Raw genomic sequence first — 27,516 nt, forward strand, 5'->3', positions numbered from 1 at the left:
AAGATCACATAAAATACAAAAAGAATACATTTTTATATTCAAGTGAATCACCAATATTTTCATTATTTTCAGCCATTTTTATCCAGAACAAGAAATATAGTAAATGTTTTTTTTAAAGAGAATTAAAATTAACCAGGAATTTTAAAAAAAATCAGCTGTAATAAGTGAAAAAGAACAAAACAGGCTGCAACAAGAACTATTTAATTTCTATCAGGGTAAGACCAAATAATACAAAAGTAATACACAAAAATGTTATTCCTCATTTACGTCACTTATGGAGACACAGCCTCCTCAAACATTTATTTCATCTAAATACAGCATGTTCCTAATGAATGTGGCAAATATTTACCACATGATATATTCAGGACTACCTATGATAGAATATATGATAATACATTTCATACAACATACAGTACAGTAAAGGTGGGAAACATGGAAAATGGCTTCCAGAGGCTTTGATACTGTGACACGAAATGCAGAGTGACATCTGTCCAAGGACCGCAGCTACTGGAAAACAATAAATTCACATCTAATCCCAGGAACTGCATATGTCAGAGCAATGTTTTACATTTACTGTACAGGAGGGAAAAAAGCAGATGTGTAGTGTCCTTTACAGCAATAACTACTTTATGTGCCTCTGCTGGTGAAAAAAAGTTGTAAATTCAATAATCAAGCCTGTTTTGTGTTTCATAATACTCTATAATAAAGCCAGGTACTTAAAAAGAAGCCAGTTTGTGCTGAACCTGACTAGATTCTGTTGATTATATAAGGACGTATTGCTTTTACTGTAATTTCAACACAGGAAACCCAGCACAAACATTTAATTAAAGCTGCAGTATTTAATTTTTATTTAAATATACATACATATATATATAAGTAGTTTTTTTTACATATTTGTTAAAAATGCCACCATGTCTTGACAGTATGAATAAGAGATAATCTGTGAAAAGATCAAACTCCTCCTTCTCAATCAGATCCTTTACTATCCGACGAAACGCACAAATACAACCAATCAGAGCAAAGAAGGGGGGTTTAGAGCTGTCAATCAAGCTTGTGTACTGGCTCTTAAATGTCCCAATGGTGGAGAAACAACTCATTATTACAGGGAAACCGTTTTTCCGCCTTCAACAGTGGCTATGCTAACTAGCGAGAGGATGATTGACAGCACTAAGACCCGCCTCCTAACTCTGATTGGTTGTTTCTAGTTAGCACTAGGAGAACACAAAGAAGATCATTTTTTTCAACAAATATGTGAAAAAAATATTTTTTTAAATAAAAGTTACATACTGCAGGTTTAAATGAAAAAACAACTTTCAAATATTTATAGTTTGAGCAACACTTCACCACAGCCATGGAAGGGACTCAATGAGCATGTGCTTCAGTCTCAACCTCACGTTACCCGAAATACACAGGAAAAACAGCGGTGGATACAAAACAAAAACAAGAAAAGTAAAAACAGAGCTTATTAAAAACCACATCATCACAACGGGACAAGACGACCCACAGATTTTTGAAATAATGACCATTTAGTTATACATCTTCACAGCTTTGTCAAGCGAAATACTTTATTTTACCGTAATAACCGTCTACTGAATGCTGAGGAAGTTCTCAAAAACAAAACAAATTACACTAGTCTGAAATTTTCCGGCTGGAAAATTAACTAAATCTCACACCTTGTCTTCAGTCTTAAGTGGAAATAGTTGACTTTCAATTTAATATTCTATCTTATTTTACATTAATTCATGGAATAACACCAACAGCCACAAGATGACGCACTAATGTAAGGCCTGAAGTTCACAAGCATCCACATGTAGGGGGTTAATGGAAGAATATGCCAAAGACGGGAGGGAAACATCCATCACTCTGAGCACCTACAACAAATATTACCATAATTTACCATTTTTGTGTCTTTCTTTTAACTGTAGTTTTGGTTTTCCTCCATTCTTCCCCTGTACAACATTGATTTGGAATGTTTATCCAATAAAAACCCTAAACACTGAACCAAAATTAACACATTTATAACCAAACACTCCAATATGGGTAAGCTGGGGTAGTAAAACAAAAAAATAAATCCAGAAAGCTTGATGTTTTACAGGCTTAAAAACGGCTATCGCACCTTACCTGAGAATGTAGAAAATATTGAATAATCTTAAAACAAAACAGGTCCCAGAACAATAAACTTGATTAAACAGAAGAGGGTAAATTAATTGGTAACATTGGTAAAGATGTGAAGGCCTTCAAATAAATCAGGTTTTCAATATGTTAGAAATCTAACTTTCAACATGATTACTGTTCAGTTTGGAAAATAAAATAATGTTAAGAAATAAATGTGTGTATTAAAGATGCACTGCTTTAATTCTTTAGCTGGAAGCATTTGATTTGTTTACATTTGACTTAAAGAAGCCGTGTTTCCATTGCAAATGTGCCCCAAACTTTGTTGATCTTTCGCTCATGTCAAAAAATGTTAATTTTGCAGCTGCTGTGTTTCCATTAAATAAGAAACGCAATTAAAATCACGAGTGAATCCATTTGTTTATGTAGTAAATGGTTTAATAACCTGCTGTGCCCTCGTTCTCTTTCCACTTCCTGTCGTCTTCTTTGTCATTTCTGCCAGAAGTAACATTCGGCTGTTGATCATATGACTTGTCTTGTGTGATGCAAAATTTCATCCTTTCAACCTCATATCGAAAAACATACGGTTTTTCGAAATTGCCTTCTTTCCATTATGCATATTTATTTCCATAATTCTAATCTGTGCGATCATATCGCCAATGGAAAAGCAGCTAACTCCAAATCAACTATTTTTTAGCTGATAAACTGTCTAAAAATGTTATTTAGGTTTTTATTATTATATTTTTGTGCTAATTTTGACATTTTTATGTAAATTAGTTTCGTAAAGCCTGAAATTTTTCTCTCTAAATTGTTGAATCATTTCTGTCTACGTCGTCTTGGCAGAACCTTTTTCTTGGCTTGTGCCCAACATCTGTTGGTTGACCGGTCAGAAATTTAACAATTACTTCCTAACATTTTTTTTTTACATCAAATAAATACACTCAAAATAAAGTTTGGATTGAACTTTTCTCTTGTGGGATTGTTCTGCTGCAATGACAGATGCATTTATAACAAGGTTTTAACACATCTTTACCAGAGGTGACAACATATTTGTCTGAATCTATCACCCAGTGAACATTTCGTAATATTTGACAAAAAAAACAATCCCTCATGATTAAACTGTAGCTTCAGCTGTAGATTTGATGTTACCGCTAGCAGATGAGCCTAGCATAGCGGCAAAATGAGAAGGTAGAATAATGACTTTGACTCCTGGAAAACTTACTACATTTAACCCTCAAGTCCTGTTTTAAGATGCAATAAACAGAATTGGGGTTGATTGTAACATCTTTGTTGCATTCAAACAGAGTCAGATATATTTTTATACTGCTAGTTAGCTTATACAGCTAGCTAGCTATATAAGCTAACTGGCCGGCTTATATACCCAGCTAGCTAGCTAGTTGTATAATGGCTAGTAGCAAGCAAAGAAGCTGTCAAACGGTTAGGGAGCCATTATATCATACAAGTGCTAGCAGCTAGCTACCTAGGAAACTGCTAATGAATGTTTACACTTTTCCTAAACTAGCCCTCAAATTAGAGAATTTTCTAACAAGTTCTCTTAATATTTTGATGCTAGCCAATGAGTATTAGCTGAGAAACTAGCTGCTACTCCTTGTAGCAACACAAAGAGGATTCAAAATCAAACAGGAAATGTCAATTTGTGACTTTGAGTGCTGCAACACATGATGGGACCTGGATGAATTAAATAGACACCTCAGGGGATTTCTTTAAGCCATATCAGACTGGAGGAAATCAACACACATGGTGAGCAGCAAAACAATAACAGCAATTTGTTGATCTAAGAGTGAACTTTCTAAAACTTTTAAATTTGCTTAAAAGTACGTTTCTGTCTCCTTTTTCCCTACATTTTTCTACCTAAAAACGAGCCTGTCCTGCATTAAAATGAAGGGCACCTAATTCTTAGTTGTGTTCATAATTGTTCCTTTTTTAGCTCTCCCTCTCCACTCCTCCGGCCGGCCCGTCTGTCCTACATTGGGTCGTCGTAGTTGTAGGTGGGAGCCGCTGAGTACTGGTTCTGCTCCATGGCTCCCTGTGCAGCTCCCATAGCCGCCTGCTGGGCGGCTTGCTGGACGTGTGGGTTCTTCCAGGCCCCCGTGGCCCACTCCTCCTGGGCTTTACCCAGACTCCCACCGCTGCCACGGTAGAAGTTGTGGACCTGGAAAAAGGAGAGCATGAGAATTAATCACTGCCTAAACTAGAGCTGAAACGATTATTCAGATTAATCGTGATTAATTGATTATTGAAAAACTTGTTAACTAATTTGATAATTGATTAATCGTTAAGTGGAGTTTAAAGACGCAAAAAAAGGCAATTTGCTGAAAAAAAACATCCTCAGAGCAGTAATTAAGCCAAAATTATACAAAAAAATAAATTACCATTATACTAAGTAGGGCTGAAAAAATTTATCCAATTAATTGTGATTAATTGTTAACTAATTTAGCAATTGTTAACTGAAGTATAGACTCAAAACAAGGCCATTTTCTGAAAAAAAATAACATATTCAAAGCAGTAATTAAGACAAAACTGTACAAAAATATATACACGTTTTGCTTTTAAGTAGGGCTAAATCGATTAATCCGATTCATCCGATTAATCTTGATTAATCGATGATTGAAATTATTTTTTTACTATTCTAGTAATTGATTATATTGTTAAATTGAGCATTGATTCACAACAAGGCAATTTTCGCAAAAAAAAAAAACAAAAAAACACCATCACAGCAGTTATCAAGCCAAAATTGTACAATAAATATACAAGATTAAAACAGAAAATCTAATCTTTTACAGAAAGAGACTCAGAACTAAAGAATAAAAAGTACAAAATCCACAGCTCTAAACCATACTGGTAAAAGAACAAGAGAATAAAAGATAAATTAACCACTACGCAAACTGAAATTGAACCTCTTGTTAAAAACAAAACAAAGTGTGCACAAATAATATACAATAAACCAAATTTAAGGGCCGCGACTGAAAGGCAAAACCCAACTCAGATCAAGAAACACTTCCTGATTCACCCAAAGGAAAGCGTAATGATCACCTTGGTAAGGGCAACGAATGAGAGCACAGCCACGGCAGTGAACATGACGGTGGGAATCAGCATCACCACAGCGGAGCCAATGTTGGTGCTAAAGAAGGTGATGGTGGCCAACCAGCCGCTGAGGAGAACCACAATCAGATCCTGAGTCACATATGACAGTAGCGTAAAATCATGGCATGCATGACAAACAGCGCTTTCATCTAACGGCTCAGTTTAACGGCGCTGTACATCACACCCAAAAGAACCTGAGAAGGATCATTTACCAAAAAAATTCAACATTTAAAGGGGACATATTTAGTACAATTTATATTTTGCATGTTTTTGTACTTCCATTTGGATTTCTGCTGCTTCTAGCAGCGCTTATAAAACCATCTAGCCGTTTTTTGGCAATAAGTTAATGTTTTTTAGTGTCTGGAAAATGAGCTGTTTCAAAAACATTTGGAAATTGCTACCTAGCAACTCCAGCAAAGCCCAGCCCGTTACCTAGTAACCAAAACGGAGCTGTGGCACATTTGGTCAGCTGGTTTTACCGTTGTATGTGCTGTACAATGGCTGCTGGAGAAGACAAGTGTTTTATTGTCGTTCAGAAGCGACTTGCTGCATTCTTGTTGGTTGTGCAGGAGGCTCTGCTTCTGCTTTTCAAACATGTACAACTGAGTCTTTGCAGCCATTTTCACATGTGAGTGTAAACGTTGAGTTGGGGGGCGTGGCCAGAAGCAGTTTATTTGAATTTAAAGTGACAAGATGCCCTAAAACAGCTCCTTCTGAAAGGAAATAGGCAGAACTGACCAGACTAAAATCTGATTATCTAAGAATAATTTTGTGCAAAAAATGTAATAAACATGTTCTGTAAAGCCACAGACCTATTCTACCCTACTCAGGGAAGCATAATAAGTCACCTTCAAATGAATCTGGTCAGGGTTTAAACATAAAAGTATAACAGTAATTAAATGCATTTTGTTTTTGGTTTATACTTACTAATATAAACCACATTCTGGCTTGATTAACCCCAAAGCTGCATGATTAGAACCTGTCTGACAATGTGAAGCAGGTTAGAACAAGGTTCTGGTCAGCAGTAAAAGCAGATGACCAAACCTGCTGGAGCTCCTTTAGGGTTGCTAGGTAACTGTGCTGGGCTAGGCTGGGGTTGCTAGGTAACGGCACAATATACATGAAATGTGACTTAACAATCGGCTCATTTTCCAGACAACAAAAAACATAAACTTATTGCCAGAAAATGGCCTTGTAGGTTTTTTTAAGCGCTTGTGCTGTTTATAGAAGCAGTTGGAATTATAAAAACATCCAAAAATGTTATACTTATTAAGAAATGTAATTTTTTCAAAACTGCTTTTTTTGCCCTAGGTCAGACTATCTTTGTCTGGTATTAAAATTTGCATCAAGACCTGAAACATTTAAGTGAGTCAAGAAGAAACGAAGTGAAAATAGAATAAATCTGTACTGAAGTGAATACTTTTTCACAGCACTGTACAGTATAAAAGTTAATAAAACATTGAAAGCTCTTACCAGACCCCCCAACCTGGGATGCCAACAGTCTGGATGATACTTATCACCACCTGAGCCATGAAGACGAAAAAGAAAGCCATGAAGTTGAAAGAGCTGTCGGTCCTGCAGAGAGACAATTATTGACAGAATAAATGATACAGCTGAAACTATTGAAAACTGTGTGCATGCTGAAAGAGAGGCATGCTTACTTAAATGCCTTGTAGATGGGCCTGAACCAGCACACGTAGGAACATGGAGTGAAGAGTATGAGCCACAGGAAGGCCATGCCAAAGTTGGTTGCTCCTCCACCTCCACACATCCAGGCCAGGCAGCCTATCAGGTTAACGGCTAGCGTGGCAGAGTTCACTGTCAGCATCCCAGAGACACAGAGCAGCAAAACCCATCAGCTGGTTCATCGTGCAGCAGGATTTAATCACTGTGGATTCCTTTAACGCTCTCCGGATCATTCTGTCTCTGCTCCTAGTTTATGTTAAATAAGTGTGGGAAAACTTGAGATAACTGGAACTGCTAGTCTTCACTGGAGTGGATGTAGCTGTTAATTTACCTCAAGTTTAGAGCCAAGAATGTCTTAAAATCTCCAGGCTTCAATGAGCATTTTAAATGTTAAAGTTCATGGCCATTTACTTAGAAAAAACACAGTTAGCTAAAATATTTGAAGGGAATATGGCAGCAGGATTTACAAATATACTCCTGGTAAAGCTTGACCAGGAACTCTTCTGAATACCAAAGCACACCAGAGTCAAATGTGGGCCAACTGTCTAACAGCTTTGGTGAAATTGGGTCATGCACACAAGGAGACATTGTTGTGATAAGGGGGTTGGGTCAACATTTTCAGAACAGTATGCTTGACATAAACCACTTCCATTTTTCCTTGACCTTTGTCAGGTTGGACCATATTGCGAATTTTGGACAATTGAGGTCAGATTTGTCGGATTTTAGAACCTGATAAAGTCCAGACTTTATTTTATTCTGATGTGTAAAAACATTAAACTTTCTTCTTAACGTCCTTTCTCTTTTCAATTTTAAGTAACACGTTTTTGGAGCTGTCCAAACATGTTGGAACACAGCTTGGGTTGCTAGGTGACGGGCTGAGCTTGGCTGGGGTTGCTAGGTAACGGGGAGTGCCTGCTGATTTGTGACCTTATATTCAGAACGTTTTTGAAATGGCTCATTTTCCAGACACCAAAAAACATTCACTCATTGCCAAAAAAAGGGCTGTGTGGTTTTTTAAGCACTTGGGCTGATTGTAGAAGCAGTAGAAACACAAATAGAAGTACAGAAAAAAAACATGCAAAATGTGGATTTTTTTATTAAAGGTCCCCTTTAAAACCAAACAACAAATCTTTTTTCCCAGATAGACTGTAAATTGTTCCTTAAAATTTGCTTAATTCTGCAGTACAGTATTTGACTTCACGCTGTCTCAGTGCTGCCCTCTTTGGGTTGAATGATGGCTACTGCAGTTGAATTTTCCTATTGGTTCCAACATTAAAGCTTTATTAATTTTTACTGAATGCAGTGCTTAGGAAAAGAGACGGGGCTGAGGCAGAACTCGCTGTTCACTCCATCAGGAAGGTTAGTGCAGAGCGATTGGTGCTTCAGGTGTTTTCGCTGAAAAAAAGTCACAGGTGTCAAACTCCAGTCCTCAAGGGCCGGAGTTCCTGGTAGGTCCTGCAGGTTTTAGATGTGCCACAGGTACAAAATGAGCGAGTTTCGCATAATAGATTCCCTTTAAACTACAAAAATGTTGGTTCTATTCACTAATTAAACTACTTCTGCCAATGAGTTGGATTTTATTTAGACGTATCAGAGGGAACGGGGCTTAATGCGAATGCACATGAATTGATTAAATCTTTTCTTAAATCTTTCTTTTTTTGCATGTGTTTTCTTGAATGTCTTAATTATTGTTTTGCTTTTTTGTTGGATTAATTTGTTTTAGTGCTTTGGCCAACTGTGTTGTTTTTAAATAAATAAAATTGTATTGTAAACAGTATTGTATCGAGGTTTTGTATTTATGTCTACTTCACATCAATGCTGCTATTTTGTGTTGGCTTATCAGATAAAATAAAATAAAAATTCATTGCACTTTGTGGTTTTAATGTGGAAAACTGCACATAAAATACTTTTTGGGACACTTTAGAAAATACATAATTGATTCATAATTAATATATAATTGTTAATAAAGATAACCAAAATCTAAATTTTCAACAACAAAAACACAGAGATATTTACCATTTTGCCTGAATGCAGTATTTTTAAGATAAATACCAATTGTCATTTTAATAAATTCCTCCCATTTCTTATTTTATCTTTTTAGTCAAAATAATAAAGGAACAGAACATGCGTCACTTAGCCTATTTAATCATTTAAGTTGTTATTTTTATATATATCAATGTAATTTTGGTAAACAACATAACATGGCATAAGGAAACAACCATAACACAGTTTAGCTTTGTGACTGACCTGAAGGCAGGCAAACTGGCGCTTTTGTAAACAACAGAGAGCAAAATATTCACTATTCTTCCCATGCAGGGAAGGTCCACTCACAGATCCAGAGGTAGTAGAGCCTCTTGCACATGGAGCGCCGTTGTTCTGGGATTTCATTGAAGTCCTGGTAAAAACATGGCTTGAGGGGGATGAATCTTGGCAAGGGAGGGAAGTTGTTTTCTGGCATACACAGGAGAAGTTAGCATGAATCACTAATGAATGAATGAATTATTTATTTTAAAAAATAAATGGGAAACGCTTTGTGTATCTGAGTGACTCAAAAGCGGTAAAGCTTACCAGCCATGATCACTGTTCAATGTTTTCCTCCACTTTCCAAACAGATGCAGAAACTTCAATCTGAGCGGCCGTCAGAACTGAAACTGTAGAAGAAGAGTTTCATTAACGTCACCAAGGCTACAGAGGCCACAGCTTCTTTCCTGTCGATCACAATTTTAATCAGTGCAACGATTTGACTGCAAAGAAGAAAAGAAAAAGAAAATGGCATTAAACTGACTAAAACATTTAGCTTTATTTCTGTTTGAATAAAGCTAAGTGTTTATTCTGTTTGAATAAACAGAAATACAGAAATACAAAGTTGGTTTAACTAGTTATATTTATTCAATTACATTTACATGAGTAACATTTTGGGGGTGGGGGGAATACTTTTAAGAGTATTTTTACTACGCTGTACTTTTTATTTTTACTTAAATAATTTTATTATGAAGTATTTCTTCTCTTATTTGGGTAAAATTTCTGGATTTTCTACCCATTGAATGAAAAACAAATATATGTTTTATCCAAACATTCACCAGGCACAGACACACACACACCTGTAGTTTTTCTCAAAGTTTCATAAGTTTTATATTGAAAGAAAATTATTTGTAAAAATTTTCCAAATCAGATTTTGTTCTTTTTGCTACTTATATGAATTATTGTCACTTTGGTCTTAAAATACCAACATTTCCACTTAACTTTATATGTTGGTCTGTCTGATTATGTATTTACATATTTTTAAATATTAAATGATAGATAATTTGATCAGCTACTCAGCACACGAGTACTTTTTTACTAAATACTTTTTTACTCTTAGAGTAACTTCTTGAATGGCTGCTTTGTACTTTTACTTGAGTAAAAATATGTTGTTGAAGTAGTACTACTCTTACTTAGGTATAATTTTTGGATTCTCTGCAGAAATAGAGATACATTTTGTGGACATTACAGCTATGTTTAGCTGAATGTAAGGTACAGTATGGCCTTGTCCGGATGTTTTAAATGCACATAAACCAGAATAGGTACGTATAGAATCCACTATATTTATCACAGATGACTGATAAACTTGATATAATTGGTGATAATAAACTCCTCTTACATTATTTTTCTGTTAGTAACCATCGTTGACTGTGCATTTGTGATTCAAGTATGAAGGACACATTCATCCCCGATAGATAAACAGCTTAATCTGTCACAAAACGTCCTGCTTGAAGGTGATTTTTTAAATTTATTTTTGCCATAATGATGTAAAATGTGAAATATTTCAGCGGGTGGCGGTGATGCAGCAGCAGCAGGACGCGGTGCATCGTGATCACAGCGGATACAGGAGCGTCCTTCAGCCTGTGTGAGTCACGGTGCCTCGGTGATGCTACTAATGCTGCTGCTGCTGCTGCTTCTTCTTCATCCTCATCATCCAGACGAGGCGCAGCTCCAGCACTAAACTGCCTTCACACCTCCAGGGTTTTCACACAGCAGCCACAATCCGCTCCATCTCATCATACTGTTTTTCCTTCCGCCCTCTCTGCAAGCTAGGTGTCCAATGAATGAAAATGCATTGATTTAAAACGTCTTACCTCCCGTTTACAATCCAAGAACAATGCTATAATCCTCCTTTTTCTTTAAATTGCATCCTATGATTCTTTTTCTCCCCTCCGACAATACGCGCTGCTGAACGGAGGAATTTGCTGTTTAGAAAAACATATATAGGATCTATGGAGGCCGTTATTCCTCAAATGATGGGGCTGGGAGTCAGGAGTGGTCACGTGACGTGTGGTCTTTTTCTTTTTTTAACGAACAACCCCCCCTCCGTTCCTTGCGTTGTACCCCGACGAGACGGGATTTGTTGCGGCCCACATGACCAATCAGAAGGCAGGAATGTTCGCCCAAGCCACGCCCCTTTTAGATTTCATCCATAGTGTCGAAAACAAGAGTCTGCTCTGATTGGCTACCAATCCGGAAGCTATTTCTTTATATATATATATATATATATATATATATATATATATATATATATATATATATATATATATATATATATATATATATATATATATATATATATATTAACAGCACTGGACTTATTTCGAGCAGTTCTTAAAAATAGGCAACAAGATTCTATGAAACAGTGTCATTGTTTTTAAATTGTTTTTATTGTTTTATACTTGTGCATATGTATTAATTGCTTTTATCTTGTAACCAGGTTGCTATGTATTGCAAATTTTTGCTCAGGTCCCTCTTGAAAATGAGATCTAGATCTCAACGGGGTTTACCTGATTAAATAAAGGAATATGAATAATAAATATGGCATCGACATCAAATGTATTCAAACCTGAAAAATCCAAAATTGGTTGCTTCCAAACAACTATTATAAGATGAAAATAATTTTGAAGTTTTCAAATTTGTATAAGGTCAAAAATGTCTACATGTCTGGTTAATTTGGGATTCTACATGATGACGTTATCTGAATGTAATTATCAATATAAAATGACTCCCACACTGTCAATGCTAAAGAGCACTTCTAATTTATCACGCTTGTAATTTATGATGTAAATTGAGTGAAATATTCCCAGCAAGGACCGAACTAACATTTTATCACACTGCTTATTTTTGCCATCTAGATATTGTGCAAGACTTTTAGTTGTAAGTTCTTAAAATGATAAAGTAAACTGACAGATAAGAATATTATTATCTAGTAAAATAAAATGCCTGACAAATATTAAAATAAAAATTGGGTTCTTCGTCAGGGGTCATATTATGCAAATTATTTATTTTGAGGTTTTTGAATAGGAAGCAAGAGGACACAACAAATGTATTTTTGAAGATTAAGGGGAAAAGAAAAGATATTACCAAATTAGGTAGAAGGAAATATGTTTTATTATTGTATCATATGTGCTGCTTTCGCGTATCTTCGTATCTGCCACTGTCTGCTGCTTTGGCGTCATGGAAAGGGTTGAAAAATCTCAAATGTTCGGCCAATTTTACTATATATCCCTATATTCGGGTTTAGAAATAAATAGATAATGCAGTTTTACAAACAAGTTAGCTTCTTCACAAAGACATATTTTTATTTTGTGGTTGTATTTTCCCTCTCATTCATAACGTGAAATTGTGACACACAAAGTTCATACTGCACTTGAACGCAGCAGAAATCTAGCTAACACTATGTTAGCTTTTCCTGTACTGCAGTGCTATGAGTTGAGGAAGACTTAAGCCAAGTAAGATCAGTTATTAATCAGTAATATCGCCTTTTAACCACACAGTGAATCTTTGTTAAACATTTCAATTAACAAACAGGAGTTAGATGTTTTATATTTGTCATAGATATCGATACGTTGTGGAAGATATTTATGTCGCAGCTAATGTTAGCCAGCTTCCCTACAGCAATTAGCTTGGAGTTTAAAGGTTCACAGAGACTAACCAAAAACAAAAAATGCGGAATTTAAATGTTATTGTTTAATAAGTAGGCTTCCGTTTTCATTGATATGTCAAGTTTGATCTTGAAGTTCAGTATACAAGTTAATTTGGACCTCAATGAAGGTTATCAAGTGAACTAGGTGTATTGTAAAGTTTAGTAACCCTTGCAGAAATGACTCACCTTTTAAATTACTAAAGGAAAAGTAGGGGGAAAGTTACTAACAAATGCGCCTAATTAATTTCACCTCGACACTTTTGATTATATACAACGCTGAATTTAAATTTGGGTTCCAAGATTCAACATAAAGTGCATAAAAACATAACATTTGTTTTGGTGTAAACCTGTCTGAGTCTTATCACCCGTGTTTGTTTGTTCAGTGCTGGGAATGCAGCCACCTCTGCCACCTGAGGCTGTCAGAGAGCTGGTGAGCTCCTGTCTGCACAGAGACCCCGTAGCAGCGGACCTACGCTGCAGCCTGTTTGTGGCTGCTGCTCAGAGCTACAAGAGGGACTCTTTGCTCAGACCCTTCCCTCCTCGCTACATAAGTGGTGACATTAAGGACTTTGAGGGCCTGGTAAGAGCTTTACAAACAATGAAAAGCTCATGCGGTTGCTGGTGTGTCCTAAATGTTAACATTCATCTTTAAAAACTTTATTTAATCTTTAGTCAGAGGTGAGCAGACTACCCAAAAATTGTACTCAAGTAAGAGTAGCACTACTTCAAGATATTTTTACTAAAGTATAAGTAAAAAGTAAGCATCCAAAAAATTACTCAAGTAAGATTAAAAGGCGCAAAGGCAACTCAAGTACTGAGTACCTGATCAAAATATCAATCAATTAATATTTAAAAATGACCTTGTTAGCTGGACCAAGATATAAAGTTACGTATAAATGTTGGTATTTTAAAGACCAAAATCATTCATATAAATAACATAATTACATAATGCAAAATCAAACCAAAGAAACATTTTTCCAAATCAATTTGTGTCAATGTAAAACTTCTGAAACTTTAATAAAAATAACTGCAGGTGTGTGTCTTTATCTGGTGAACTTTTGGTTAAAATGTGTTTGATTTTCATTCAGTTGGTAGAGAATCTTGAACATTTACTTAAGTAAGAGCAGGAATACTTCATAATAAAATTACTCAAGTAAGAGTAAAAAGTACAGTGTAGTAAAAATACCCCTAGAGGTAAATTATTTCAAAGAAGTTACTCAAGTAAATGTAATTGAGTAAATGTAACTAGTTACTACCAGAAAAAACAGAAAATGTTAACACTGCCATAAATAAATTAATTAAAATTGTAATTAATTAATTAATGGGATTGTTGTGATTGAACTCGACGGACCCAAAACGTGTGAGCACACGAACAGGAAATCAGCCAACACAGAACAATCAGAGTTTACTTATTTTATTCTTTTAGCGCTAAAAGAAAGAGACGCTTACCCTTACAGGCTTATGTGGATGTCAAGTGTAAAGACCCGAATCTATACAGCATCTGCTCAAACACGGAAGACACCTTGCTTATATCCTAAAGTCCCTCCTGGTCTGCTGGTGTGTTACGTCACTGCCTAGTGGTCAGACGATGAGCTAAAGTTAAGTTTCGTTCCTACAGAAAGTGTCCGTATGAAACAAAAGGCTTTTGTGCAGAATCTTTGTGTCCGTAGTTGAGTGTGCGTGCATGTATGGTGCGTGTCTGGAGTAAACGTCTCAACAGGATCTAATTTTAAATACTGCAATTTCAGTTTATTTACATTAGGAATACCTACAAACATTACAGAGATGATGGTACTTTACGCAAACACTTGGTGGCAGTAATGTGCTACTAATGTTGCTACTTTTGTCTGTCTCTTTGTCTGCATATGATCGTCATTCAACATTAAAGGAACTGTTTTGTTTTTGCACATTAAAGCAACATATGTGCCAGCTAGGTAAAATTTACAACAGGTTATTGCACTATCATCTGCACCCCTACCTTAATAAACAATATTTTATATTATGTAGCATAGTGCTACGCTAAAATAATAACACTAAACTACTAATTCAGTACATTTATTTAGTTGAAGAAAAGTAAGGGCACTTCTGGTGTCACCTGCCACAGCTTAGTAGTGGCAGCTTCAGTGACATGCCACGGCTTCTGTGTCATGTTGAATGTAGAATATGAGCATGAATCATTTTATTTCAAACAAATAAATAACAAAAAAAACAGAATATATATATATACATACATACAGCTGCCACTGATTTGGTGTCAGATGCCATGGCTTTTGTATGTATATGCATTTTATTTTTATTTTATTTGTTCAAAATCATATTATTCATACTCAGTATTCAATCTGACACAGAAGCCGTGGCATATGTCACCAAGGCTGGAAGCTGCCTCTACTGAGCTGCAGCAGGTCCACCGGCAGCCGTGGCACGTGACACCGGAAAAGTGCCACTGTAGCTGCCACTGCCACGTTTTGAGTTAATATGCTAAAAAATATTTGTTTTGTTCTTCAGTTGGCAGATGTGAACTCCCTGCCTGGTGTGAGAGATTTGGTGCGGTTAAGGCCCAGAGAAGGAGATCATCATCTGGCCCTCGTACACTGGATTCTGTCCTCGAAGAGCTTTGCTGTGAAGACGCTGCAAAAAGATGAGGTACAGCACTATGATTACACATAAACACACATCATATTCTGTTTTCCCACTTGTATTCATCCTGTGTTATATTTGATCTTTAGTACGCCAAACTCTGCAAGCTGACAGAAAACGAGGGGGTTTCTGCACCGGTACCAGACTTCCTGTTTGAGCTGGAGTACCCTGATCACTTTAACACCCGGTTTGAGAGGATGAGAGAAGGACGAGAAGTTTTCTACGCATTCCACGGGAGCCGCTTGGAGAACTTTCATTCAATCATTCACAACGGGCTGCACTGTCACCTCAACAAGGTCTGAGCTTTAAAAATAAAACATACTACACAATGTCTAGGAATGCAAAAATTCATCGAAAGATTACAGTTTTTTAAAATTTGTTAAATTATGATTTGCTCGGAAATATCTGAGATTGATATAAAAAAATTATGCTTTTTCTCTGGCATATTATCAACTTTCCAAGCTTAGCAATTCTTACTTTATGTAGGAAATTTATTAGGTTAATCTCCAGATTTTGTAGTTTTTCTTTCTAGCAAGTTTTCAACTTTTCAAACACAGAACATTCTTCTTTTTCCTCAAATTTTTTACCTTAATCAAAAAAATTTGTGTATTTTATTTTTTATCTGCAATGGCCCTGATACATCGTCATAAACTAGACTGAAGGTGAAGTTTAATATAAAAGTAAGTGTTTAATGTTTCAATTAAAGCTTGCTTTTTAATTTTCAAGTTAATGTGAAATGCTTTATTTCTCATCACATCAGAAATCATACTTCAAACTTGTGACAAAAAGTTATGTTTTTTAATCGTATTATATTTTCTTATTAAGGTACTGAGTTGTTCATTTATTAGCATTTTCTCATATTTCTTTTACTGGCTTAAGTAGCAACTGCGTCATCAGAATAATCGATAGTTTACTAAAATAATTGCTTACGACAGCCCAACAAATTTCTCTTATGAAACTATTTTTTTCTGACGTCCAACCTGATGTGATGCGTGCAGAACTCGGTGTTTGGAGAGGGGACGTACCTCACCAGCGACCTCAGCATGGCCGTCCTCTACAGTCCCCACAGCAGCGGCTGGCGTGAGAGCATCCTGGGTCCTCAGCTCAGCTGTGTTGCCTTATGTGAAATCATCGATCATCCGGACGTTAAATGCCAAGTGAAGAAAAAAGGTACATCTAGCTTTGTAACTCCATGTCACAAATCATGAAAAGCTGCTGCTTGACTTACTGTTAGCTAAGCCTGTCGCAGCAAGCAATACATCAATTCACAGTGTGATAAATTAAAACATGCTTGATCAGTTTCTTTTGCATGATTTGTTGCTTTTCTCTTTTTCCTGCTAAAAACTGGATGACAATAAGCCTCAGTCTGACGCATTAGACTCGACTCAGCATTTCTTTTTTGGAGGACAGTTTTGTTTACAGAGACTTCATTTGCTGCTTCAGTTCTTTTGTTTATTTATTTTGGATATTTAAAACGTCTTCCAGTTCTGGTGTTAAATGTCTGTTACAAATGAAAGTTTATTGATCTTTAAGAATGTGTTCTCAAAGATCATTGATCATCCAGAGTGCAGTTTTCAAGGTGCACTTGAAAATTGTCTCAAAACAGCAATATTATCATTTATTGCAATAACTAAGGGTGCACCGATTTATCAGTGCTGATTTCCTTCATTTTGGGAGATCGATGATCAGCTGATACTTACGTGGGAAGTTGATCTTCTCCCCTGATCTTATCTACCTCAGCAAAGGTCTAAAAATCAGCCACTGTCTTCTTTTGCTTTCCTCTGACAGAGGTTTGGCCAACAGACCGGCCCAGCAGGTCATGTCTGCACATTTGCAATTACCAACAGTAACCCCACCTTTGCAAACTCGCCGACTTTTTTTGCTATAATTAGTGACATTTCAGACAAAACAAATAGCAATGCAAAAAATCGTAATCAGCAGGTCAGGATTTTTAAAGATCTGCAGTCGGAGATCAGCCAAAAACCTGCAGTCGGTGCGCCCCACGCAGTAGTAACTTCAGCAGAATTTGGCCGACTGTTTGCTAACGGCTGCTTGCTATTTGTTTGCCATTTCAGATTCTGACGCCATCGACAAGCAGCGCTCACGAGCCAAGAACAGCGAAGGGGGCGACGTTCCGCAGAAATACTTTATAGTCACCAACAATCAGCTTCTACGAGTCAAGTATCTGCTTGTGTACTCTCAGGGGAAACACCTGGCCAGGTAAGAGGTTCAAATCTCATTTCCAGTAAGATGAGCAGAAATCTGCTTTAATCAATCGGAAATAATCAACATGAATAGAGTTCAGTGAGACGTCATTCACTGCTGTTTATCATTTGTTTTTCGTCAGGCATTCCCGCAGCAGGTCGTGGCTCCTCAGACACCATTTTGCCATCATGATGAGTCTCTATCTCCTGCTCCTCATTTTCATCGGTGCCTTTAACTCCACCTCTTTCGTATCTTTCTGGAACAGACTATTCAGGTGACAGGACAGCATTAGGGACGCCCCAGCTGCTTATTATCTGCAGTGCCTTTTCTGATCAGATGCCAAGATGCAGACCTGAGCTATGATTATGTTTATGCACATTTAACTCTACTCCTCTACTGTAAAAATGCTCTTGTTTACTGTTATCCAGGATGTTTTAAATCACAGTTATAGCACCCTGTTCTGTATTAATCCTGATGAGGCTGCTCTGTATTTTAATAAAGGTCTGAAATGTTTTAACTGTAATTTTGGTGGTTTAATTAATCATCTAAAGACTCTATTTTAAAACTTAAAAACTAGACATTTGCATTTATCTTCAATAAAAACATTGCATAGACTAAGTTCGGGTGGTGTTGCTTCTACAGCTGTCAAATTGCTGCAAGAAAAGACATTTGTATATAACTGAAAGACATTTAAAGATTGCTGAATTATTTTGAAGTCTGAGTAAGGACATGGTTGGTAGTTTTCTGTTACAGGGTGTCACCTTAAAATTTTATATAAAATTATGGCCTTAAAATGTCTTAAATTCATTTTTTAAAATTAATTTGTCTTAAATATGTTGTTCAGAGGTCTTACATTTTGTTGTCATGCTAAGAAAATAGAACATATATAAAATTATGAGAATAAAGTCATAGAATGAAATAGGACGAAAATAGTCATATGAGTGTCAATAAAATTGTATTATGACAAAAGTCATAATATTACGACTTTATTCTCGCAATTCTATACATTTTTTTCTAAAATTATGACTTTTTCTAAATTACTATTCTCATTATATTATTTTGATTTTGTTCTCGAAATAATCGATAATTCATCCATCCATTTTCTTACACCTTTGTCCCTAGTGGGGTCGGGAGGTGCTGGTGCCTAACTAGAACTCCGACACCAGAACTGCTCTACTGTTAAGCTATGGGCTTGTTGTTCCTCAGGCTTCAGAAGCAAAAAGCCTGAACCGTAAAATCCCCGTTACTTGGTCTCTGACACTAACGACAATAAACGCATGTAATATACTTGAACATAAGGTAAAAACATTGTCCGTTGGAATGGATGAAAAATGTTTAGATACTTAAATAGCACATTTTTACAAGGAAAATGTCAGAGAATATTGCCTACTAGCATAAGCTAAAGCTAATGTTAGCCACAAAGTTTAAAGAAAGTAAAGCTCATCTTCATATCTGTGAACGTATAAGGAGGCGTACATCTTAAAACCTTTCTCCAGCTACTTATTGGGGCTTCGGATCGATGTCCATCATTAACTGTTACCTTGGACAAGCCCTGCAAATAGTTCCAGTGTAAAATGCCATTTTCAATAGATCGGAAACGATCGAGCCGCTTTTCCCCGAACGCGGAAGCTGAGGTGCAAAGAGCCCATTGGAGTCACGCGCACGCGCACATCTTCGTTGCGATCGAAGGCGGTTGCGACACCCGCTAATATGTCCTTGCTAGCTAGCTGGATTCTTTTGCATCTCTCATGGGTAAGTGTAAATTTAAAATATATGTATATATATTGTACATTTGTTACGATAAAAGTCTTACATTTCATTCATGATTTATGAAGGTCTTAAAAAAGTCTTAAGTTTGAGTCGGTATTGTCTGATTTTGTGTTGCGTTCAGATGCTAACATGGGTCACTCATTTATTACAGCTGGCACACAGCTATCAGCGGTTTGGTGTCAGTAAAAAAAGTGAGACTGATAAGTGGGATTGATATCGGAGGCGGCCCGCTTTGGTGGCAGGTCTCTTCGCCCTAATAGCTGATAAAATCATACGCATTAACAGAAGCTGAGGCTGTATGAAATAAAAATTTATTTACTAAAAAAAAAATAATGCTGGTTTCTGCAAACAATAATAAGATAAAAAAACAACCTGTTTTGTTGACTTATTTATCTCTTTTTTAAAAATCCCTAGTAAACACTGGATGATCATATGAAATCAACAGATGCAAGTGTGTGCCCAGTTAAATGAAGATGAAAGCAAATGCAGGCCTTTGTTGACTTTAAAGCTTATTCCTTCTTGCGAAATCCTTCAGATAAACTTCCTCTCTCCTGCAGAAGCTGCTCACTTTTGAAGGCCAGAGAACAAATACCCATTGTTGGTCCACACGTTAGTCCCTTTCCTCATTATTGCTGCCTCATAAACCATCTGTTATTCAATAACTACAACCTGTGAGGGGGGCAGCCATGGTAGAGGGGACTTGCTTTTGATCTGAAATGTAACTGACCCAACAAAATGGGAAACGCTTGATCAATCGATTTACTTTAGTTTGTTTCTAAACCTGCTTAACATCGTCATAGTTTGACTCTTTAAGTTTTAATTCTCCATTTATTCAAGATTCACTTGTCTTTGGAATCAAAGGAAGCAGAAGCGATGGTGGAGTTGTCCCTCTTCTGCTTGTTTGCGACACAGTATATCAGGTTATGATAAGCAGCAGTAGAGTAATCAAAAAATGTACCCAAGTAAGAGTACTTTAACATATTTTTACTCAAGTAAAAGTAAAATGTAGCCATCCAAGAAATTACTCAAATAAGAATAAAAAAAGTATTTGGTAAAAAGGCCACTCAAGTATTGAATAACTGATATAATGTTTGAAAATTACATCATCAGACGGGCCAAAATATAAAGCTATGTGGAAAATTTTGTATTTTAAAAAACAAAATGAAAACGACTCATATCAATAAGACAATTAAAAACTAACAAAATCAGGCAAAAATAATCATTTATCCAAATCAGTTTTCTTCAAAATAAGACTTATGAAGTTAAAAACAAACTGCAGGTGTGTGTCTGTGTCTGGTGAATATTTGGTTGAAACATGCTCATTTACCTTTCAGTGAAGATACTTATAGTGGATAGAGTATCCAGTAATGTAGTGTTGTATTTCTATTTTGTCATTGTTCCATTATCTGACTGTAAAATCCTTAGAAAACCCTGTCATTGTTATAACCGTGTGATTATTGATTAGGTTTTTTTGTTTAAAATATCTGAAATACTGCTATACTGGTGACAAACTTTCTTATTTTGTCCACAGTTTTCACACCCAGCCGTTTGTTTTTAAGCAGTTATGAGGCACAGCTGGGCAAGTTTCTCAACAGGTTGTTGCTAGGTAACCAAAGAATGAGGGAGTTGCTAGGTAACTACAGAGTGAGTGCGCTAGTTGATTCCACAAACCTCTCTTAAAGTCAGTGAAGTTTGTTGGACTGCACAGTACATTTTCAACATGTAACACAAAAGGTAAACAGGAAGTCAAACTATGAATACTGTAAATCCAGGATTAAACCAGACAATTCAGTATCTCTTGGATGTTTAATTAGAAGAAATTTACACAAAGTTTATTTTACAAACTGCCAGATTACATATTTACAGGTTACATCATAAAATAAGATTGCATGAAGTATTTTCAAGCTACCGACATTAGGAAAATAGCTGCCATTTTTTCCCATTTTGCTAAATAATCCTGTGGTTTCCATCAAATCCTCGTGTTTTGTGGGTTTACAGACTTGGGTTCAGGTGTAAACAGTCCGGCACCAAACACACTAAATTCCCCTCGGTTTTGTTCTAAAGACAATAAAGCACAACAGGCATGTTTTAATAAAACAATAATTAAATGCAGGCTTATGTTGTTGTTAGGGGTGCACCGATTGCAGTTTTCTGGCAGATCACTGTTGACCAGTTAGGCCTGTCACAATTAGCAATTAATCAGTTAGTCACATGATAAATTAAAACAAGCGGAATAATTTCTATTTGCATAATTTATTGCTTTTCTACCAAAAACTAGAAGACAAAAGTCTGGAGCTTTGGTCTCAACTAGCCCTTTATTTTGAAGGTCAGTTTTGTTTACAGAGACTTCAGTGTCAATTATATTTGTTTTTTTCTGCTTTTTTATTTATTTATTTTGGATTTTTAAAATGTTTTCAAGTAACAGTGTTAAATGTTTATTAGAATTTAACATTTATTGATCTTTTAGAATGTGTTCTTGCATTATTTCACCATTACAACTATATTACTTGAGAATTAAATTAAATCTTTATTTCGAAAGAGTAAAATGACAGAGAAAAAATGAGCAGAAACAAAAAATAAATAGATGTATCATAATAATTAAACATGAAAACAAAACTTCTGGTCTCAAAACAACAGCATTATCATTTATCGCAATAACATCTGAGACAATTTATCGTTAAGCACAATTTTTTATCGTGTGACAGGCCAGTTACCGATTTTTAAAAAGCCTGACTTCACAGACTAAATGTGCTAAATGTTGCTAAGTATCGCAAGAAAGTTGCTCAGCTGATAACAGTTGGGTGACTATGGTTAACTGAAGTGTAGATCTTATGTACACTGCAAAAACACAAAACCTTATCAAGTAATTTTGGTCTAGTTTCTAGAGCAAATATCTTAGTACAATTGAAATAAGAGAAAAACTGACTTAGAATAACTTTTCAGTAAAATGTAGAGGCTTGTTTAGAGTAAATATTTCCTTATTATTGATAAAAAATATACTTGTTCCATTGGCAGATTGTTTCACTTATAACAAGACATCGTTATAAAATAGTTATAACAATGTCCCATGTTATGAGTTAATTTATGTGCCAGTGAAACTAGTATATTTTCAACAATAATAAGGAAATAAGGTCAAAATTATTTACTTTAAACAAGCCTCTATATCTTACTGAAAAGTTATTCTAATTCAGTTTTTCTCTTATTTCAATTGTACTAAGATATTTGCTCTAGAAACTAGACCAAAATTACTTGATAAGGTTTTTGCAGTGTAGATAAGATCGGCTTCACATTTAAGTATTGGCTGATCACCGATTTCCCAAACTTCAGGAAATCGTTGCTGATTTATCGGTTAGCTGATTTATCAGTGCACCCCTGGTTGCTGCTGCTGTTCTGGTGTTTACTCACCTGTACGTCACTGCTGCAGGCGGGATGAGCTCTCAGGTGATTGTGCACACACCTGCCGAAGCGGTGCAGGCAGGCGGGATCGGACGCGGCGCAGCTCTGGGGGCACGACGGACGCTTCAGCACGACGCAGCTTGAGCAGGTAGTGTGCTGGCAGGAGCCCTGGCATTCCTTCTTCTCCAGAGATGCAAACCTGCAGAAACAGGAATCAGGAAAACAGTTTTAAACAAGAAACCTCATGATAAATAAGGAGTTAAAGTGGATTTTTTGTGTTGTCACCTGGCGGAGCAGATTGCAGAAGGATTGGCCTGACAGAACTCCTTGGTGCAATCTGGGCTGCAGCTCTCTGGGTTGAGGGTTTCAATCACTGAAAAAAATAGAATATTAATAATCTGTTGGGTTCTCTACAGCCAAACATGAGCAGCGCCTCTCGCAGGATGCCTGATATCAGGCCGTATCAGTGGCGGTGACACTTCTTTTCATCATGGACAGATAAGAGGGACAATTATGTGAGTGGAAACCTTTTGGATCAAAGGAACTGTTGGCCACGCTATCAGTCTTCGCAGCTCTTAAACGCGGTTTACCATATTGGCTCTGTTCCCATTGCAAACCCTAACAGAGATCAAATTCAACAGAATGTGCAGCAGAATGGCACCATATTTCTGTTTCTATTGTTTTTATCCATTTACATCTAAGATAAACTCGTTGTGTTTTAATTGGGGGGCAGCAGAAGTAGAAGTGTGCGTATTTTGGTATTGATCTGATATCTGTATCAATACCGATATTTATTATTATCAAACTTCTGATATTTATGTGTTTTGGTGGTTTTTCCTTTCAATTATTATTTTTATCAAACAGCGCAGAATTTAGACAAAGTTTCTACTAAATATGATAATCACATATTAATATATTTGTGTAAATATTCTGTAAATAAAGTGCAAAAATTATCATTGCAACAATTTTTTTTCAGGTAAAGTTGAGGAGATATAATGCAAAAATAAAACAAAATTTCAAGAAAGAATCTGAGACTAAAGTATTGATCTATCACACTAGTATTGATCTGATACTGACTTGATATCGATATTATTCATATTTTGGATTTGAAAATATCCAAATATTTAGATAGTGTCATATTTGGATATGGGCACTATCCGCCCAGCTCTGCTCAAATGCATGCAAAAAAAATGTAACAAAAAATACATATGTATATATGTATACATATATAATAAGACATTTTGCTGGATGATAAATTGTCCCAGAAGCTATTGCGATAAACAATAATATAATATTGTTGTTTTGAGACAATTTTCAAGTAAACTAAGGGTAATAATGGAATGCAAGAACACATTCTCAGAGATCAATAAACTTTAAATTCAAAACCATTTAACACTGACGCTGGAAAATATGTTAAATATCCAAAATAAATAAGCAAAACAGCAGACACAAGAAATAAAAATATTTATAAAGTCTCTATAAGCAAAATTGTCCCTGAAAAAACGACCCAGTTGAGACCAAATCTCCAGCTCAGAGACTTTTGTCATCCAGATTTTGGTAGAAACGATAAATGATGCAAGTTGAAAGTTTTGAGCTTGTTTTAGTTTATTATGCGATTAAATGATTTATTGTGAACTAGAATAATACTAAATCAATACAGTTGAACCTGTTCTTTTAATGTTTTGATCAAATATCAAAGAGTTTCCATGTTGAGCTCACCTGCCTTACAGACCCCTTTAGTTTCTGCATTTGGTTTATCAGCCGCAGCGTCCTGAGAAACACACACCAGTCCCTCATCACACTTCCCCAGGTAGTCCCAGTTCCCGCCGCAGCTCTCCGCCTCCGTCCGGGCGCACACGGGGCAGCAGCCGCAGACGCCCGTCGTCACGCCGCCTTTGCACTGGAGCCTCAGCGCCCGCCTGGAGGAGCAGTGGATCCGCTCGCAGGGCGGGCAGTTCAGGGTCTGGAGCTGCTGGGCGTCCGCGGGCTGGGCGACCTCTGACCCCAACACCCCTAACGGGACACACAGAAGGAGGAGCGCCCACATGCTTGGGGTCGTATTGGTGTGATCATGAGTGGAGGAAAAGTTTGTGCTTTTATAATAATGACGATCACAGCAGCAAGGCGAGGCGACAGGTAGACGTAAAGTGGGCGTTTCTACAACACAAACACTGATTGGCCAGTTCCAGGAGCAGAAATTGGTGACGCTTCATTTGAAGAGGGGTTCATGACACCGTCATTAACCTGACACAACACCTTTCATGAAAAGGAAAGAGTCTTCATGAATGTTCATAACTTTTGTCATGAAGTGTCATTCAGTAAATAATGAGACTTTTTATGCAAAGTTGACACTTTTAATGGACTTTTAATGCAAGTTTTAGTGCAACTTTGCTTCAAAAGTGTTATTATTTATCAAATAATGTAAAGTTGACACTTTTAATGGACTTTTAATGCAAGTTTTAATGCAACTTTGCTTCAAAAGTGTTATTATTTATCAAATAATGTAAAGTTGACACTTTTAATGGACTTTCAAAGCAGGTTTTAATGGAACTTTGCTTTTAAAATGTTGGTTTTTACTGAATGACACTTCATGACAGCAGTCATAAACATTCATGAAGACTTCTTCATATTTATGTTTGGGTGTTATGTCATGTCATGACACTGTCATGTCAGTCTGATGCACCCTTCAAATAAATTGTTACCACAGAAACTTGTAGAAATCTCATTTGCTGTCTTGCTCTGCAGTTCCACTCGATTAAAATCTCACTTCATAGACAGTCTGGGCTTTCTCCCATCTACTTGGATTCCTCCAGCAGGATTTCTACCTGGCCAATCAGTGAACAGAAGAATTTGTGATGATATTGACTGTAGTCTGCCTGCCGTCTTAGCAATGGCGGTGGAGGAAGTGAACGAAGCCATTCAGTCTGTTGACCACGTTTCTAAATATTCATTTAACATCAACAGCCATCTTGTTTGGATCGTGGCTTCGGTCTGTTTGCAGTGGAGGATGATGTTTTACAGATCTGGCATTACACACGTTACGGTCAAACATTAGCGATTGGGTAACATTTGAAACTTCAACTAGTTTTTAACCATTCTAGCTCATCTGCAGTGGCTTTTAAAGTGTTGAACAGGAAATAAGAAGTTATAATTTCTGTGTTAATGCGAGTTTATCCCCTTAACTGGCAGTATCCCATCCATGGGACAAATCTAGTTTGTTTGAATACTCTGCCTTTTTCGCTGCCAGTTAATTGGTTAAGTAACATTATTTTTTGAGTATACAACTCTGGAAAAAATTAAGAGACCACTTAAAATGATCAATTCTCTGATTTTACTGTTTATAGGTTTATGTAAATGAACATTGTTGTTTTATTCTATGAACTACTGACAACATGTCTCCGAAATGCCAAGCAAAAATGTAGTATTTATTTGCAGAAAATAAGAAATGGTCAAATTAACAAAAAAGATGCAGTGTTTTCAGAGCTCATGTAATGCAAAGAAAACAAGTTCATGTTAATTTAGAAACAGCAATAGTAATGTTTTAACTGAGGAAGAGTTCAGAAATCAGTATTTGTTGGAACAGTACAGTGGGCTCTTAGCTTTTTTTTTCCAGAGCTGCATATTTTTTATTGTGATCTAATATTGCAGTACTTTTAGATAAAATATTATTTTTATTGTGCCAACCTTCTGCAGTTCTTGCTGCTTGGCCCCCTGTAGAAGAAAAGCCTAGTCACGCCCCTGTGTGGTGATTTATAAGCCACAACCTCCTCTGGCAGCCAATAGATGAGGGGTTTAATCATCCCCTCATCTTATCTTCACACTATCAACAGCGAGGTTTTTGTTTAGAAACAATTCGTACTTCAGAACAAAGATAAGTGTAGTGAAGGTGTAAAGACTGGCCCCCTTTGTATCACATGACCTCCGACGTGGGCAATCCACAGCACACTTACGATCAGGTATTGACCCATTTCTCAAAAGAACAAAAGGATCAAGAAAACAACAGGTTATCTGATCAACACGTCTCGTAATGTGGCGAATAAAAACTGGCAACGCAACAATGGACGACGATCCGCGGCTGGAAGTTTATCCATTTCCTTATCAGATTCTCATTGAAAAAAACTTTCTCTGTATTGTTTTTGTACTTTCTGTCAGTAACCAATCAGTTATCTACTACATCACTTTGCTTCTTTTATGTTTTAAAAATATTTTTATTATCAAACAGCCTCACTTATTTAGTCGTATTCTTCAGGAAATGTTCCGAAAACCAATTAGTAGATAAGAAATATCTAAACTAGATATTTAAACTTATGAAGCAAGAACATTTTCTTAAAGCTCTTCCTATAAATCTATTCTCTAAACTGTTTATGCTGAGAATAACATAAAATAACACCATAATGTTAAAAGATTAATTGAACTGAACAGTTTTTTCATTGTTCAAAAATATTTGTGACGCTATGAATGCTGGGACATGCAGTCATAGTTACTTAAATTTTTTTTACTGTTAAATATGTTACTGTATAGTTACATTCCATAAATGATCAGTTAGGCTTTGAGTCGTATAAAAATGTATTTATTTTCAAGAAAACCATTAAGTAACACTGAATACACCAGGAGTGATCATTCAATAGTCAATAAAACTCGTGACTCTTACATCA

General features: G+C 36.3%; 3 protein-coding genes across 3 annotated transcripts; 1 reads left to right on the plus strand and 2 right to left on the minus strand.

Moving 5' to 3' along the window:
• Positions 1–185: 185 nt before the first annotated feature.
• On the minus strand, positions 186–11,218 carry LOC102221013 (secretory carrier-associated membrane protein 5). Its single transcript, XM_005795842.3, has 7 exons — positions 11,019–11,218; positions 9,472–9,554; positions 9,235–9,354; positions 6,879–7,035; positions 6,691–6,792; positions 5,167–5,284; positions 186–4,285 (listed from the first exon to the last, which is right to left on the minus strand). The coding sequence occupies exons 2-7, from the start codon at positions 9,476–9,478 to the stop codon at positions 4,097–4,099; spliced, it is 693 nt and encodes a 230-aa protein (XP_005795899.1). The 5' UTR covers positions 9,479–9,554; positions 11,019–11,218; the 3' UTR covers positions 186–4,096.
• Positions 11,219–12,573: 1,355 nt separating this feature from the next.
• parp16 (poly(ADP-ribose) polymerase family member 16) lies at positions 12,574–18,218 on the plus strand. Its single transcript, XM_005795843.3, has 7 exons — positions 12,574–12,659; positions 13,237–13,433; positions 15,359–15,496; positions 15,580–15,786; positions 16,489–16,660; positions 17,566–17,710; positions 17,838–18,218. Coding segments are annotated over exons 1-7 (996 nt in total). The 5' UTR covers positions 12,574–12,658; the 3' UTR covers positions 17,974–18,218.
• A 3,034-nt stretch (positions 18,219–21,252) lies between these two features.
• On the minus strand, positions 21,253–24,946 carry LOC111605891 (cysteine-rich motor neuron 1 protein-like). The gene is made up of 4 exons (XM_023325539.1): positions 24,581–24,946; positions 23,147–23,234; positions 22,871–23,060; positions 21,253–21,523 (listed from the first exon to the last, which is right to left on the minus strand). The coding sequence occupies exons 1-4, from the start codon at positions 24,906–24,908 to the stop codon at positions 21,458–21,460; spliced, it is 672 nt and encodes a 223-aa protein (XP_023181307.1). The 5' UTR covers positions 24,909–24,946; the 3' UTR covers positions 21,253–21,457.
• Positions 24,947–27,516: the final 2,570 nt, after the last annotated feature.

The sequence above is a fragment of the Xiphophorus maculatus genome, chromosome 2 (genome assembly GCF_002775205.1).
Source record: "Xiphophorus maculatus strain JP 163 A chromosome 2, X_maculatus-5.0-male, whole genome shotgun sequence".
Classification (NCBI taxonomy): Eukaryota; Metazoa; Chordata; class Actinopteri; order Cyprinodontiformes; family Poeciliidae; genus Xiphophorus; species Xiphophorus maculatus.

Excerpts from the sequence above, each read along its gene's own strand:
- LOC102221013 (XM_005795842.3), bottom strand. Across the intron at positions 6,793-6,878 it reads CCCATCTACAAGGCATTTAA|GACCGACAGCTCTTTCAACT; the intron begins GTAAGCATGCCT and ends GTCTCTCTGCAG. Across the intron at positions 4,286-5,166 it reads CATTCGTTGCCCTTACCAAG|GTCCACAACTTCTACCGTGG; the intron begins GTGATCATTACG and ends TCCTTTTTCCAG.
- parp16 (XM_005795843.3), top strand. Across the intron at positions 16,661-17,565 it reads ATGCCAAGTGAAGAAAAAAG|ATTCTGACGCCATCGACAAG; the intron begins GTACATCTAGCT and ends TTGCCATTTCAG. Across the intron at positions 17,711-17,837 it reads CAGGGGAAACACCTGGCCAG|GCATTCCCGCAGCAGGTCGT; the intron begins GTAAGAGGTTCA and ends GTTTTTCGTCAG.
- LOC111605891 (XM_023325539.1), bottom strand. The coding sequence starts at position 24,908 with ATGTGGGCGCTCCTCCTTCTGTGTGTCCCGTTAGGGGTGTTGGGGTCA. Across the intron at positions 23,235-24,580 it reads TAAAGGGGTCTGTAAGGCAG|TGATTGAAACCCTCAACCCA; the intron begins GTGAGCTCAACA and ends TATTTTTTTCAG. Across the intron at positions 23,061-23,146 it reads TCTGCAATCTGCTCCGCCAG|GTTTGCATCTCTGGAGAAGA; the intron begins GTGACAACACAA and ends CTGTTTCTGCAG.